The 16,931-nt window shown below is 43.6% G+C and overlaps 1 protein-coding gene across 3 annotated transcripts in view; it reads left to right on the forward strand.

Moving 5' to 3' along the window:
- Positions 1 to 16,931, forward strand: part of LRGUK (leucine rich repeats and guanylate kinase domain containing) — a 54,318-nt gene that overhangs the window by 19,002 nt on the left and 18,385 nt on the right. For all 3 annotated transcript variants that reach the window (XM_057425609.1, XM_057425607.1, XM_057425608.1), the window contains exons 11-15: positions 5,138 to 5,257; positions 8,736 to 8,832; positions 9,953 to 10,066; positions 14,365 to 14,566; positions 15,600 to 15,713. In XM_057425609.1, the coding sequence (XP_057281592.1) occupies positions 5,138 to 5,257; positions 8,736 to 8,832; positions 9,953 to 10,066; positions 14,365 to 14,566; positions 15,600 to 15,713 (647 nt within the window). The remainder of the gene's footprint in view (positions 1 to 5,137; positions 5,258 to 8,735; positions 8,833 to 9,952; positions 10,067 to 14,364; positions 14,567 to 15,599; positions 15,714 to 16,931) is intronic.

Genomic DNA, 16,931 nt, shown 5'->3' on the forward strand with positions numbered 1-16,931 from the left:
GAGGCAAATCATTGTGCTTTTCCAATGTCGCCACTGGCATGCCAGGTGACTTCCCTCAGTCTCATTTCTCATTGAGAAACTGGAAATGGCCATAATTTGCTGCTCTGCAGGTGTGCTATGATGCTTCCTTGATGAGTGCTTGGAATATGCTCTGATGGAAAATGTTATGAAATATATATGATCTATTCTTATATTTGCTACAGTGGGTACTGAGATCAACTTTCGTGTCCCCACATCCCATTGTAGCACCATTTTGGACATCTGAAATCATAACTGAGTAGCCCTATACACTGAACCTGCTTTCCAGTATCTGAAGGGGCCTACAAGGGTGCTGGAGAGGGACTCTTCATCAGGGACTGTAGCGATGGGACAAGGGGTGATGGGTTCAAAGTGAAACAGGGGAAGTTCAGGTTGCAGATAAGGCAGAAGTTCTTCCCTGTGAGGGTGGTGAGGCGTTGGCACAGGGTGCCCAGAGAAGTGGTGAATGCTCCATCCCTGGCAGTGTTCAAGGCCAGGTTAGACAGGGCCTTGGGCAACAGGGACTAGTGTGAGGTGTCCCTGTCCATGGCAGGGGGGTGGAACTGGGTGATCTGACGGTCCTTTCCAATCCAAACCGTTCTGTGAGTCTATGAATTAAGATCCATGATTTATTAACTCAGAAACTTATAGGTTTAGAATAACTTTATTTCAAGTCTTATCTTCCCTGGGATTGTTGACAAAAGACTGGAGCTATCCCAGGGGTGGTGACAGCTCTGAGACTTCATAGCAGCCTGTTAAAGAAGCCTCCTAAGATTTATTTACTGCTCTGCAGGGCTGGAGGTTTCTTTAACTGAAAGCACAATAGTTTTACCTAAAGGCATGGATTTCTTCCAGTGCAGACATAGGCTCTGTTTAAATATTTGTTTCCTGTATTGTGTGTGTGTATCTTCTTTGCTGGAAAGCAGCAATTCTGTCTTGTGTCAGAGGTATTGTGTGCACAAACATACCAACAGTGCAGACCAACACTGACAGGGCTGACCAAGATTGTTAATGATGCTTTGAATGCTCGCCCGTGCTCAGCTGGAAAGCAAATGGCAGAGTCATTAGTGAAATCTTCCTAATGAGGATGTGTTCCAGACTTCTACACTCTAAAATGTGTATTGGAACCAGCTTAGTATATAGTTCATTTGCATCTATCATTTTAAATTAACTAATTTGTAGTAATATCTGTATTAAGAAGTGAAAATGAAGCAAAAAGTTACATTCTTGCATAGTCTGCAGTCAGAAAACATTCACATTAAGTTCCTTATGCCATTCCCTGTCTGTGTGTGACTTTTGGTTTTTTAGTTACACAGCAACACACCACTGAACAATATGAGGTTTGTCCCCTACTAGACATGCATGTGGCATTTTAAAAGGGAGCTTGATCATAGTTAGAACTGCTAAATGGGGAGCAGAAATGTAGTAACAGGGGGCTTTTCGGTCTACTGGGTGAGTAGAATCATAGAATCATAGAATGGTTTGGGTTGGAAAGGACCTTCAGGTCATCCAGTTCCAACTCCCTGCCATGGGCAGGGACACCTCACACTAGACCATGTCACCCAAGGCTCTGTCCAGCCTGGCCTTGAACACTGCCAGGGATGGGGCAGCCACAGCTTCTCTGGGCACCCTGTGCCAGCGCCTCAGCACCCTCACAGGGAAGAGCTTCTGCCTTATCTGCAACCTGAACTTCCCCTGTTTCAGTTTTAACCCATCACCCCTGGTTCTATCGCTACAGTCCCTGATGAAGAGTCCCTTTCCAGCATCCTTGTAGCCCCCTTCAGACACTGGAAGCTGCTCTGAGGTCTCCACACAGCTTCTCTTCTCCAGGCTCAACAGCCCCAGTGTTCTCAGCCTGTCTCCGTACAGGATCTGCTCCAGCCCCTGAGCATCCTCCTTGGCCTGCTCTGGACTTGCTCCATGTCCTCCTTGGGTTGAGGACGCCAGAACTGCACACAGTGCTGCCAGTGGGGTCTCGTGAGATGAGACTTGGTATCTGGCTGCTGAGGATCAATTCATTCATGCTCCTCTTTAGCATGCTTCTCTCTAGTAATGAAAGCAATTAACCATTGGAACCATTTACCAAGAATTCCCCACATCTGGAATGTTTTTAATTAAAGTACACTCTAACAGAACCCCAGGAACCAGGCTTGCAACAAGAACTAACTTGGGGAAACCCTGCAGCCAGTGTGATGAGGCGAGTCTGACTTAGATGATCGCAGTAGTCCCTTCTGGCCTTGATATCTATTAATCTTGCACAGCAGTCTATTGCTGTACTCACCAAAGACAGAGGAAAGGTGCTCATTAAATGAGCCCAGATACTGCTGACAAGTTATAGGCAACCCAAGACTTCTAGTTTCTCTTTTGAGAACCAGTAAGTGGGAATGTAATGCAACAGAGGATTATGGAAATATTCTCCATGTTCTTCTGATGAAATAATAAATCCAAGGAATTTGAGGATGTGAGGAATTTGAGCAATGGAAATTTACTTCAGAGAATTTGAATTCTGAGTGTAAGCATGTCAAGTAATGATATATTGTGTCGTTATTTGACGTAACACTTCATTGCAACAGAGCAGATTACAGAGGAGTTCTGCATTTGCAAGCATGTAACAAGCTCTATGCAAGGAGAGGGAATATATTTAAACTATGATGAAGATAAGGGTTCTGTCTTCACAGACCTGCCTTGACATCGTTATTCACAAAGGGCATGGCCTTGAGGAAAAGAACCTTTCTGCTACATCTCGATAAAATTTGGATCTCTAGTCAGCGAGAGTGTTTCTTGGAATTCCCATCTTTGAAGTGGTTCATCTATGACAATGCACTTGCAGCATCCACAGCTGTCACTTTCTGGGATCATGTTGCCTTAAACCGGTCTTTGCATAGAAACCCAGTTTGTGTTGGAAGAGTCCTTAAAGCTCCTCCAGTTCCAACCCCTGCCACGGGCAGGGACACCTTCCACTAGAGCAAGTGGTGGCTCCAAGCCCCTGTGTCCAATCTGGCCTTGAACACTGCCAGGGATGGAGCATTCACAACCTCCCTGGGCAACCCATTCCAGTGCCTCACCACCCTAACAGGGAAGAGCTTCTGCCTAAGAGCTCATCTCAGTCTCCCCTCTGGCAGGTTAAAGCCATTCCCCTTGGCCTGTCCCCACAGGCCCTTGTCCAAAGCCCCTCTCCAGCTTTCCTGCAGCCCCTTTAGGCACTGGAGCTGCTCTCAGGTCTCCCCTTCAGGAGCCTTCTCTTCTCCAGGCTGACCCAGCCCAGCTCTCTCAGCCTGGCTCCAGAGCAGAGCTGCTCCAGCCCTCGCAGCATCTCCGTGGCCTCCTCTGCACTCGTTCCAACAGCTCCACGTCCCTCTTGTGCTGCTGCCCCAGAGCTGGATCAGGACTGCAGGGGGGGTCTCTCCAGAGCACAGCAGAGGGGCAGGATCCCCTCCCTGAGCTGCTGCTCACACTCTGGGGGTGCAGCCCAGCACACAGGGGGGTTCTGGGCTCAAGCGCACACTGAAGCAGGGTCATGGGGAGCTTCTCATTGACCAACACCCCCAAGTCCTTCTCCTTGGGGCTGCTCTCACCACATATGTTAAAAGGGAAAAGACAATCTTAACAGCTTAAAAAATCATGACAGGTGGAAGCTATTTTTTGAACTGAACAGAATGTCACAACTGAATACATTCAGATAGGGATTTTTAAGGTCTATTTTTCCCTTCTTCAGTATTTTTCATGTATTGTGCTAACAAACTTGTGCTTATATTGTCTAATATCTTGTAAATGACACTAAACAGCACAGTAAGTAAAAAAAAAATCTTTAAATATCCTAAGGGTTCTGCTACTGTCTTGCTTTAAAATAGCCTAGTGGATGGAACATGAACCAGGATCTGGGTTCATTTCACAGTTTAGTAACAGCTCATATGCACAGAGATTATCCAGTCTCTTTAATTTATTAGGTGTATCTGTTGTGTCTTTTGTGAGGCTGGTACTCCATAGAGAATTAGGAGGCTCAATTTCCTTATTATCTCAGTGCTTCTGAAGCATCAAGTCCCATTATATACCAGTAGTCTGGTAGATAATAGAGGTGGTTTGCTGATACTAAAATAGGAGTAAAGCCATTACTTTGAAATCTCTCTCTTCCATGCTTGTGTTCAATGGTTATCGTTACTTCTTAGTTCCTTAGAAAAGGTAAAAGAAATATGCTGTGGTTTCAGGTATTTGCTTTTACCTGCTTAAATTGCATTAAATGGAAGCTACACATAGGTTGTTTCCATCCGCTTTAAATTTATTTAAACTATTTATTAGTTAAAAATAAATGAGTTTGGAGCTATTTTAACTATTTCTGACATATTATCAAGTGGCTTCATCAGAAGATTTAGCTGAGGGTTAAAAATGGGAGTCCACAGTTGCATTCCATTTTTAGCTGGCTACAGAAATTGCTGGACACTCAAAAGCACACAACTGCTTTTCATTCCAGTATTTACAGCTGGAAGTGGAAATCTGAGGCTCTAACCATCTGCTCAGCGTGGAGAAAATGGAGGGCTTTGTATTTCTGTAGCACTTTGGGTTCTTTTAGTGTGACAGTGTTTGTGTTCAGTGGATCTTAGCGGTTTTCATTGTATTGAATTGTAGAGTCCTTTACAAATCACCTCCTTCATCTGGCAGGGCCCTGGAAGTCAGCAAGATTCCATGCAGGAGCGTGGAAAGGTTGGTAGGATTGAGTCCAGGTTCATGCTAAGCTCATTATCCTCATCATTAAAACAGTACCAGCTCTGCAATAGACTTGGAAAACTCTTAAACATATCCCAGCAACACTGTGACTGCAGAGGGAGCTTTAGAAAAGGCTACAAATCAGAAAAGATTATAGCAGATAGAACATTATTCCTTTGGCAAAAGAGACCCAGGGGTCTTTAATGCAGCATTTTGTGCTATTTTTATGTTTAGAGCATATCAAACTGAGCACACGCTTCTCCTGATTGTTGTCTACATGGCGAACAATGTGAACAGTGTGATAGACAGATGAGATTAGTTGAAATGATGATAAAGCCTCTGTAGAAGCTTTATACAAAGTTGCTAAAGATTTTGTTTGTAGGTAATGTGACAGCTCCTCTATTTTCCTTCCTTGTAGCACTTTACCTTCTCTTGATACTCCCTACCCCATGCTGGTGTTTGCTGGTCCTGTAGCCTGTGGTAAGAGAGAGCTTACTCACAAGATCTGCAGGCAGTTCAACAATTTCTTCAGATTTGGGTAAGTTTGCTCCCTAAGTTGAAACCACCAAGTGATCCAGGCTAGAATTGCTCCTGGTTTGGTGGCTGTTGTTGTTTCTCTTTATAAAGAAGTTAAAGAGAAACAATAAATGTTCATTGCTCTGCATTTTATCTCTTCCCAGGGCTCAATTGCCTGAAGTCACCATGTACTTCTTTAAAAGAAAAGCTATTTAAATGCTTGTGCTCTTTTCAAAGGTGAACAGCAAACAAAGTGTCATTTAGTGCTCCTTTTATTGATCTGTTCCCTCTCTGCTCACTAATGCCCCTCAGCCAAAGCATCTGTTTACATACATATGCATTTCTCTTTATTCTTGTACCTGCATATAACGCATTAGCATGCATGTGCTGAGGGCATCCAGAAGCTAAGCAAAGAAGCAAGTGCAGTTGCTGGACCAGTTTGTTATCCTGGGAGTAGTGTTATCAAAGCAAATGGCACCTTTCAGACTTCCCCACCTGCTCGGAGGACAAATTCTCCCTGTCTGAAAGGCCTGATCCTTTTGGGCTCCCTGTGTGTTTAATGGAGAGAACCTATCCTTTCCCAAGGGAGATTCAACCTTTGTGAATCATTTCCCTGAGGCACCTACTTATTTCCAGTGCCCAAGAGACAGGAAGCCTGGCTAAGTTATATCACCACTCCCTGGTACTTAAACTTAGGTGGTGCAAGCTGATACTCTCGTGCATCCATTCCATTCTTCAAGATGCCTGACTTTCATAGGTCTTATAGCACATGCTGTCTCTTTCCAAGAGAGGTTCAGCCTTTGTAAATCATTTCCCTGAGGTATCTACATATTTCCAGTGCACAGGAGGTAGGAAGTCTGGCTGACTTAGATGGCCACTATCTGATGCCTAAAATTAGGTGATGCAAGCTGTTTCTCTTGCCCACCCATTCACAATACCTGACTTTCATCGGTCCTATAGCACATGCTGTTCAGCACCAGTCTATATTCCTATATAGACTGTCTCTCCTCTATTTTCTCTTTTATTACATTGATTTCTCCATTCATTTTCAACTAAACTTTAGCCATAGTTTCACATACATTGCCACAGTAGAACCTGGGTCTCTGTTTGTGCACTCTTAGGTAATGAATGGCAAGAAAGGGACCATGGGCACATACATATATAAGAATGAAACCTCAAGAGTTCTTACCATCACAGCACTATGTTCTGCATGTCAGTGTGATGTCTAGTAGTAGCCTTCTTCTCTAGCACATGATGGTAAAGAGGTCTATACGTATTTCTGTCTGCTCTGTACTCAGATGGTAGCCACTTGCTGGTTTAGGTCCTAAAACTGGCAAGTTGAAAGGACATTGTAAGATTACATGACTGGAAAAAGGACTTTTTTTACCCTTCTTTAAAGCAACGACAATGTTTTGAATGACTACATTGGAAATGACAAGCTAATTGAAAGCCAATTGAAATTTCCCAAGCGCCGTGCAGGGTTTTTTTAAGAGCATTGTTTTTCTACCATGCATTTTATTTTCTAAAAGCTTTATGCATGAGGGGAAACTAAAAAAAAAAAAGGGGAGAGAGAGAGAGAAGGGAATCTTAACAGAGCAGAAAATTGCAACCATAAAGCAAAAGCTGTGTTTTAATTATTCAGGGGAGATCTCAGCAATTTTCTGGCTTCTACCTTTAGATTTCAAACATTCCACCCATTAAAAATGTATTGCACGCAGGAAACCCTGGCAGCTTGAATGTAAACACGGCCTTGCAGTTCAAAAGGGTTGTAATGTAGAAAAGTGTTTCAGAAAACCCAGTGAAATTGGACCCTCCAACCATCTGGCTGATGCTTAGGAATGACCTTTAAAGCTCGATGCATTCATAATATCTTAAAGAAAATCAGGCCTTTGAAGTGGAGTTTTAGAACCCGTGTGTAGCGCACTGTTCCCATTTGTCATAGCTTGCTGATATAAAAGAAAGTGGCACCCTCTAAATGCTGTGGTGGTGAAGATCTGACAAGCTCTGTTTCATTGACTAAACTCATGTCATGGTTTAACCCCAGCCCCATGCAGCTGCTCACTCACGCTGTCTCCGGTGGGATGAGGGAGAGAACTGGAAGGTAAAAGTGAGGAAACTCGTGGATTGAGATAAAAACAGTTCAATAGGAAAAGCAAAAGCTGTGCACAAGCAAAGCAACCCAAGGAATTCATTCACCACGTAGAAACACAGACTGGTTTGGGTTGGAAGGGACCTTAAAGCTCATCCAGTCCCAACCCCCTGCCATGGACAGAGACACCTTCCACTAGAGCAGCTTGCTCCAAGCCCCTGTGTCCAACCTGGCCTTGAACACTGCCAGCTGCTCTGGGTACCCTGTGCCAGTGCCTCAGCACCTTCAAACCATCGCAGGGGGGTGTTCAGCCATCCCCAGGACAGCAGGGCTGCATAATGCATAATGGGGACTTGGGAAGACAAACACCATCACTCTGAATGTCCCTCCCTTTCTTCCTTCTTCTCCCAGCTTTATATGCCATATGGCGTGGCATATACCTTGGGTCAGTTGGGGTCAGCTGCCCTGGCTGTGTCCCCTCCCAACTCCCTGTGTACCCCCACCTTCCTCACTGGTGGGCTAGGGCAAGGAGCAGAAAAGGCCTTAGAATCATAGAATCACGGAATCTATTAGTTTGGAAAAGACCTTTAAGCTCATCAAGTCCAACCTTTACCTCAGCACTGCCAAGGCCACCATTAAACCGTGTCACTGAACGTGTCACCTTAACGCTGTGTAAGAAGCACTGCTCGGCAAGAATTAAAACATCCCTGCGTTATCAACACTGATTCCAGCACAAATCCAAACCACAGCCCCACACCAGCTGCTATGAGGAAAATTACCCCAGCCAAAACCAGCACAACTTCTTAATGGTTTATAATGGAGCTTTTGGGTTTTTTTAGGGCTTTTTTAGTGTTTCATCCTGGTAGTAAGCTCACGTACCTGAGGTTTATGCTATTGTCTTTAAGTGGTGGCAGGTAATTACTTTTCCTGCCTTGTACCCTACTTCTCTCCTTCGTTTCAAGGTTGTTTCTTCCCTTTACTATTAGCAGTCTATTTAAAGATTGGTCATTATAATCTCTTTCTTAACCTCAGTTCAGCCTAACTCTTAAGTCTCCTTTCCCGTATTTAGGATTCTACTTTATATCATCCACAAGCTGACATGAGTAGGAAAAAAATGGTTTCATCATTTCTCTATTACAGGGTGCTATGACAGCTTCAGTTCAGGCTACCCTGGGCTGGAAGGGGATTTATAGCCAAAACGTAATGTTAAATTGAAACTTCCTTTTTGTATTTATGGGTTGATCTTTCAAATATGCAGCATTAGTGCTGTGATTTGCACCTCGTATTTCTTCTCTTCTTCAAAATAAACTGATTTGTAGCATTCTCCCTTTCCCCCCTCTCCCCTCCAATTCCAGAGTTGCTTCTATGATTGAAAGCAGGTTATTTCTTTATTATACCGTCTATCTTCCAGTCCCTGTCACACTACCAGGGAAGCTTACTTTGGAGAAGAAAACAGACTTGATTACTACTTCGTTACTCAAGAAGAATTTGACAAAATGGTGAACATGGTAAGTACCTGACTAGTATCTTAGCAGGCCCATTTCCTACACCGAGTGACCTCAGCTTTATGACTGCTCTGATTTTGATTTTTATTATATTAGGTTTGTGTGTGCGGGCTTATTCACTCACAGTCATGTAGCTAAAGATTATAGATGGAAACCACAAATCTCTTGTATCGTTGTATACTTATTCTGTCTTGTATGAATGTAGAGAAACCATTAAATGCAGCGAATGGTCAGTAGGAAACTTTGAACAGTACTATAATGTCAAAATAAACTTATTTCCATGTACACATACGTGTGTGCAGGGAAGAAAAACTCCTTAAATAGTTGATACCCTTTTTCCTTGTTATTTCCAAATCTTCCGGCAACCCCACAGCGAAAGCAGGCTTTGAAAGCTTAGCACATTCACCCTGAAGGCATTGTGTTTCTCTCTGAAGGCAATGTGCCTCCAGCCACTGTTTCTGATGCCTTTTGCTGCCTGCAGTAAAACATTGGCTTGAAAAGCCACAACAGAGCTCATTATTTATATGTATACGAATGGGGCAGCCAACACAGTCTTAAGCAACTGATCTGCTCTTAAATGATAACTCTTAGTAATCAAATAGTTTCATTTGAAAAGCATATAATCTGCGTACATCTCTCTAGATGTACTAATGGGAAGCAAAGTTTCAGTTGTCAGGTTTTAACTTTGAAATTTCTTGGCCAATTATACATTCTCCTTGCAGATCTGTTTCTGTCCTCTCTTTGGCATCTTCTCTTTTATATGGCATGGCCATATGGTTTGATGTAATGTCAAAAGAAGGATGCCCCTTGCTTTAGATCTCGCTTTCTTTACAGTGTAAATGAATAACCAATGAAAGCTGTAACCTGTCAGCAGCTTGTTTTCAAGACACTGGTGTTTTATTATCTATGAACAATGTACAAGCGCATGCCCTGCAGGAATGACTACGTGCTCTTCCCTGCAAATTGTGTGTTCCCATTGGCCTCATTATCCTTGATGGTTTAGGCAGGGAGAAACTTTGTAGGGAATAAAAACAAGGAAGTCCAGAGTGATTATGCTCCTTTAAGGAAGTTTTTTCCCTTAAAATATTTTTTTTCTCATCATAACTGCTGTTTTGAATTTCAGGGGCAGTTTATAGCAACCTATAAATACAATGGCTATTCCTACGGACTTGCAAGAGACACTATCGAATCAATTGCCAGAGAGGGTCTTGCAACTTGTGTTGAATTAGAATTAGAGGTAAGGATTGCTAATTGCTTAACCATTGTCGATTGAGTCATTCTTTAACCTGGAAGAGGGGAGACTGAGCTGAGCTCTTAGGCAGAAGCTCTTCCCTGTGAGGGTGCTGAGGCGCTGGCACAGGGTGCCCAGAGAAGCTGTGGCTGCCCCATCCCTGGCAGTGTTCAAGGCCAGGTTGGACACAGGGGCTTGGAGCAAGCTGCTCTAGTGGAAGGTGTCCCTGCCCGTGGCAGGGGTTGGAACTGGATGAGCTTTAAGGTCCCTTCCAACCCAAACCAGTCTGGGATTCTGTGGGACCTGTCCTGGGGAGGAATTCATGCAGTTTGACCAAGGTTTGTTTCAGCTGCCTAGGCATATCCACTTAGTGACACAAGAGACACCCCAAGGCCTTCTACCCAGCCTACAGCTGCTGCTGATACATTTGAACTAGTTGTGTGGACTAATTACAGTGACTGGAATTATGGTTATTTGGTCAGAGCTGCATTTTGAACTCCACTGCCTGTATCAAGTAGCTTTCCATTGTCTGTACGCAACCCTCACCACTCTGTTTATGGACACCCACATTTAGTCAGATGGATCCTTCTGATGGCTTCTTAATGTTTTCTGGCCTGTTTTTCCAGTCTTCAGCAGCCTCATCTCCCCACCACATCACCAGCACTTCCCATGACAGTATCCTCAGCTTTTCAACCTGTGCATTCCCTCCATCTGCAGCTTATAGTGGGACTAGTCTAGAGCTGCACGTCTCCTGATCACCCCTACAAGAATGCTGTGTTTCTCCTTTGCTGCTGAAGCAACGGAGGCAGCGTGCAAGCCTGAGGCAATATTTTGGGCAGAACTATTAAAAGACGCAATCTCTTTGAGGGATGACTTTATCCTCTCTGAGATGTGTCAGGTGCACATGCACAGATGGTAGAATCTCTGAAGTCCCGCTGCGTTAGGAAACTGGGTCACAAACAGAGTGTCAAAACCCGTCTATTAGGATCCCCAAAGGATAACTTTTTAGCTCATTTTCTAATTATCTACTCCTCATTATCTTAGAACAAGATTTACTAGCAAGGGGCTGAGGTGACAAAAAGGAAAGGCAGGATACATTTCCTTCCAAATTCTTTCTACATAGCAAGTTCCATCTTTATGAGCTACCAAACTGAGGGACTCTACAGAGCACCTGGAATGTTATACTGAGTGTTGCTGGGTTTCACTGTGTTTGTAAGGCTCAGCTCTACCTCCGAGGGTTTACTGTGAGTTAACAAACACTACAAACCTTCAGAATAGATGGGGAAAAAGAACAGAGATAGAAAGAAAGGTGGGAGACTGCAATGCTACCATAGGATCTTAAGTTTCGCATCCATAGTTAGGGGAATGACTAAGGAGAATTGAGCAAAAATCAAGGCTAAATTTCATATTAGGGTGATTATTTTGTTTGTGAAACTGATGCTCAAAAAAAATAGTTTTTCAGTTAAGAACATGAGTGTTCATGAGGAATTTTAGTCTGCTTTGGCCCAAGTAAATCTGTACGTGTTTACTGGCTTGTATATAAATGTGCAAATAACAGAACAGCAGCATTGAGTATCTGAAAGGGGCCTACAGGGATGCTGGAGAGGGACTCTTCATCAGGGACTTCAGTGATAGGACAAGGGGTGATGGGTTCAAACTGAAACAGGGGAAGTTCAGGTTAGATCTAAGGAAGAAATTCTTCCCTATAAGGGTGGTGAGGCACTGGCACAGGGTGCCCAGAGAAGTGGTGAATGCTCCATCCCTGGCAGTGTTCAAGGCCAGGTTGGACAGAGCGTTGGGTGATATGGTCTAGTGTGAGCCATCCCTGCCCATGGCAGGGGTTGGAACTGGGTGATATTGAGATCCTTTCCAACCCAAACTATTCTATGATCCTATGTCAGTGCTAAAATATAAGTAGCTCCCTGTTCAAATGGCCAACAATTTAATGCTGCAATCCTGCTCTTCAGTGCCTGTTACATGACTGATCTTAAACAGAAATTAATAACTTAAACTCAGTGAGGTTCCATTCCCCTTTCTCCTCAGTCCTGTCAGAAATGTGAATTCCCCTCAGGCTCCATTGATTGCAGTAGGCATTGAGTATGTTTGTGAGATTCAGTATGATGGAATGCCTTTTAAAGCTGTCAATTCTTCACAAAGTAGATGTGTTATCAAATAATTTAGGAGAAAGAACTTTAAGGAACACTATTTTTATTCATAAGGAGGTTAACCCAGCGACATAGGCAGTGACCATAACTTTAGTAGGTATTACTGCAGCTACTGCCATGGACAGACAGCTGAGAAACTCCTTTGTCACCGAACTTTCAAGCTCATGCAGTAATTATTCATAGTCTTGTATCACTGTGGACTCTGCGAGCAGATGAAAAACAATACCAGTGAGTTATGTATCTGAATAGAAGTTATAGAAGTCCATTATCTTCTGTGAGGCTCATACCCAAAGTGATTTAGCACTATTAAAAGAAATTTTAATTATGGGCTGTGGGCTGAGACAAGAACTTTAGAGCTGTTCATTCCCTTTAATCTGGAGTATATCTTTCACTGATAAAGGAGACTGAAACAAATACTGGCAGTTAAATTGTGCCGAGTCTTCACTTCCAGCCAGTGAAGCTGCTGCAGTTCTGACACACGATTATGTGTTGGAGTAAGCATGTTTGCTGTGCTTTCTCTTTGCTCATGTAGCCACCAATACCTGTAAAGCACGTTCCAAACAAGGAACAGGGTGGCTAATAGTTCTCATTATGCTCCCAGAAATAGAAGGTTGTCCTCTCATTCAGGCCAAGGAGTCAAAGGATACCATAGAAATCCCAGGCTGGTTAGGGTTGGAAGGGACCTTAAAGCTCATCCAGTTCCACCCCTATGCCACAGGCAGTGACACCTTCCACTAGAGCTTCCTGTTAGCAGCAGTGCAATACCATATTGCAGGCTACATGATTTAGTATTCTGGTTTATATGTAGACAGGACAAGAGGGAGAGATAAAGTACTCTTCTAAGTGTATGTTGGTGCAAAGGAGAGCTGTCAGAAATGCAGGATTGATACCGTTACCTACATCACTGTGTAAAACTTTATCTGTAAGTCCTGGCATACAGACAGGTTGCTTTTCAGATCTAGCTGAAATGATAACAGGTATTTGCAGTCCTCAGCTGTCAGTTAGAGCTGTTGTCCTCCCAGCAGAGTTGATGCAAGGCACGTGTAAATGTTTCCTGGGCTCTTATGTGACAAGTCCTTTTCATTATAGCTTACTGCTGATGAAAATTGTAAGTTGGCTGTCTACAGTGTGACAGCTGAAGAATGAGCACGTTGTACCTCTGCTGGGGACTTGTGGTTATGCCGAGTTTTGGGAGGGGGTAAAACTGCAAGCTGCTTTAGCCAAGTAAATATGCCTCTATCCTGATGGAGTTGCAGAGTTTTACTTAGAAAAATATACAGAATGAGGAGAAAATTGACAGTTTGTTCAGGCTGGAAAACTACAGGCCAAGTGGTACAGATAAGTTACGCTCTGTGTCTGCGCAATAACGTGAGTCAGTGAAATGCTTATTTAGAATCATAGACTCATAGGATAGTTTGGGTTGGAAGGGACCTTAAAGCTCCTCCAGTTCCAACCCCTGCCATAAGCAGGGACACCTTCCACTAGAGCAGCTTGCTCCAAGCCCCTGTGTCCAACCTGGCCTTGAACACTGCCAGGGATGGGGCAGCCACAGCTTCTCTGGGCACCCTGTGCCAGCGCCTCAGCACCCTCACAGGGAAGAGCTTCTGCCTAAGAGCTCATCTCAGTCTCCCCTCTGGCAGGTTAAAGCCATTCCCCTTGGCCTGTCCCTACAGGCCCTTGTCCAAAGCCCCTCTCCAGCTTTCCTGCAGCCCCTTTAGGCACTGGAGCTGCTCTAAGGTCTCCCCTTCAGGAGTCTTCTCTTCTCCAGGCTGACCCAGCCCAGCTCTCTCAGCCTGGCTCTAGAGCAGAGCTGCTCTCCATTCAGGTATATAACATCTGGAATAACTAGGTCCTAATGGAACAGGAAGGACTCAAAAAAAGAGAAAACTGGTGGGTATGAGAAGCACAATGTTTTAAATCACTGTGGAATTTGACTAAAAATATTCTTTCAAAAGTGTGTTTAGAACAAAGTCATATTACTCTTACAATGCTTTCCATACATAGCTTTAGGGCACTTCACCTTGAACTTGCCTATTCTGTTGCATTGTAGATTTTGAGACCTGTAGATGGGATTAATGTTTCTAGCACTGATTTCACAGTAATTTCACAAAACATTTTGTTTCTCTGCTTCATTTGAAGGGTCTGCGTAGCTTGAAAAACACCTACTTTCAACCCAGATGTATCCTGTTAGTACCACTTAGCAAAGGGAAATACGAGGAGCATCTGCGGAGGAAAGGACTATTCAGCAGGTCAGAGATTGAAGAGGCAGTCTCCAGAGTGGACATGTACATCAACATGACTGAGGATTTTCCAGGGTACTTTGATGCCACTGTCTACATAGGTAAGTTAATCTCTTTTCATACTTTAAATCTGATTTCTAAGGTCACACCAATAGATGGACTGAAACTGCTATGCAAACAGAGCCACTGGCAAATGTTAAACTAAGGATGATGAATGCTTTGATGTTCAGCATAACAGCTTAAACTATCCCTTAACTGATTTTCCCAGGTAATTCTTGTCCCAGGAATCCAAAAACTCTGGGTATCTGTCAGGACTGAATTACTCCACTATGTCCAAGTTTTGCTTTAAGCCCACCTAGAAAGTGAACCAGCTATTGAACCCAGCAGCACGCTTGTTAAGTATTGTGTTCTGTGACAATATTCAACTGATCTAATTGCCTATTGGTCTCTGGGCAGAGTACAGAGCTGCTTTTGATCCAACAGACCTAGTTATCCTTGGGCAAGACAGGCTTTATTCAAGTCTTGAAATGACAACCAATGTGCAGTCTGACAACGTCCCACTATAAGGAAGAGCCTCCTGCAAAGCTTCTCCTTGTAGGACTCCTCTGCTTCCTAACTTGCCCAAGTCCCCCAGCCTGGAACAAGGAATGGAAGGGTGGTAGATATTCCATTAAAATAAACATTTGCTTCTTGCTACTTAGGAATTGAGGATGGCAGATGGAAAAGAAGGGTCCTTTTCTACTTCATTTTGTGTCTGCCCTTTTGCGGAGGTGATTTTTGTGGTTCACCAGAGTCACGGTGAAATATCTCATTGTGGTAAGAAATAGTGTATTTGTACTTATTCTCAAGGGCAGATAGAGCTCGCAATTTAAATGTAGTATTAAAGAAACAAAACAGCCAAATTGCAGAAGGACAGTGTTTAGGTGAGTGCAGAAACAGATAAATTTCAGATTATCTTCTTGAACGTGCCATTTATGAAAATGAAGACTTTTCTCCCCCCAAAAAAGATGAGCTGGTTAAGAATGCATTTCTGCATCAGACTTCTGTGATTTGTAACTTTGTACTGATGAAAGGCTGGTTTTTAGCATTATGCATCCTTTCTCTATGCCATGAAATGCATATCCCTTTCTGCAGATGAACTGGATGAGGCATTCAGAGAACTGAGTTTCATCGTAAGGGAATACCTGGATTTGAAGCCACCTGCAGTTGCTGATAGCATTCAGGACTCAAACAGCAGAGTAGGAGCAGGTACTGTGTCTGGGCACTTGCTAAAACTGCTTTTATCAGTAAAGGATTCCTATTTATTTGTTACAAGAACTGAAATCTGAATGATGCAGTTTTTAAGATTTCTCTTGTCTAAACCTCTGCGTGCTTCCCTGCAATGGGTCTTCAGGGCTGATCCTTCCCGGGATGCGAATCTTTAATGGAGATTTTTCCAGGTTCTTTACATCACTGTGTGTCTTGAGGCAATAACATGCAGAAAGTGAGTTGCCTGACTCTTTTAAGGATACTTTTGGGCATCCCATTCATTCCAGATGAATCACAAATGAGATACACATCCATGGCTGAAAGTTTTGTGCCAATCAACCTGCTGAGCAGCAAGAAAATGCCAGGACAGTGAGACCTTACTTTACCCTCTTCCCCAGGGTAGCAAGAAGCATAAAGAGGTATATGAAACCCGGGATAGTAAGATGAGTGAAGGCAACTTATAAGTCCGCTTTAAGTGCTTTTCTGGCTACCTACTGCATGGTAAACCTAAATGATTGGTAGTGTATTTAAGAGAAGCCTTTTGTGCTTGAATCATAGAATCTGAGAATGATTTGGGTTGGAAGGGACTATCAAAGCTCATCTGGTCCAACCCCCCTGCAATGAGCAGGGACATCTTCATCTAGATCAGGTTGCCCAGAAACACATCCATCCTGGCCTTGAATGTCCCCATGGACAGTGCATCCACCACCTCTCTGGGCAACCTGGGCCAGTGCCTCACCCACTCATTGTAAAGAATTTTTTCTTCACATCCAGCCCTAATCTCCTCTCTTTTAGTTTAAAACTATCACCTGTGACTGAGGCTGGAGCCCTGTGATTAGTTCCAGCTCATCCAAGTGCACACTGCCGCAAAAAGTAGATAGACATGCCCAACTTACTTCTGCCTATGCATTTCTAGTTCCCCCTTTGCTCTCACTCCTCTGGTTGTGCAGTCATATGTAACCTGGATCAGTGAATGGTTCCATCCGAAAACCAAGATAGGAAAAATCACCCCAACCAACTTTCAAACAGATCCATTCCCAGCTCAGAATCTTGGAGCTATAGAATTGGCTCAAGGAGGGAAGGGTGCAGTGAGGAGGTTTATGGCTGCCTGTGGAGGAAGGAAGAGAGAAGTGCTCTTGTCAGAGGCAGCATAGCTAGGGTTATCTTAACATAACTGTGGGAACTCAGCTGGAACCTTTGATTTTAGCCCAGACAGGG

Source organism: Pezoporus wallicus, unplaced genomic scaffold (genome assembly GCF_028554395.1).
Source record: "Pezoporus wallicus isolate ANWC-B61680 ecotype Strahan unplaced genomic scaffold, APGP_CSIRO_Pwel_v1 contig_4722, whole genome shotgun sequence".
Classification (NCBI taxonomy): Eukaryota; Metazoa; Chordata; class Aves; order Psittaciformes; family Psittacidae; genus Pezoporus; species Pezoporus wallicus.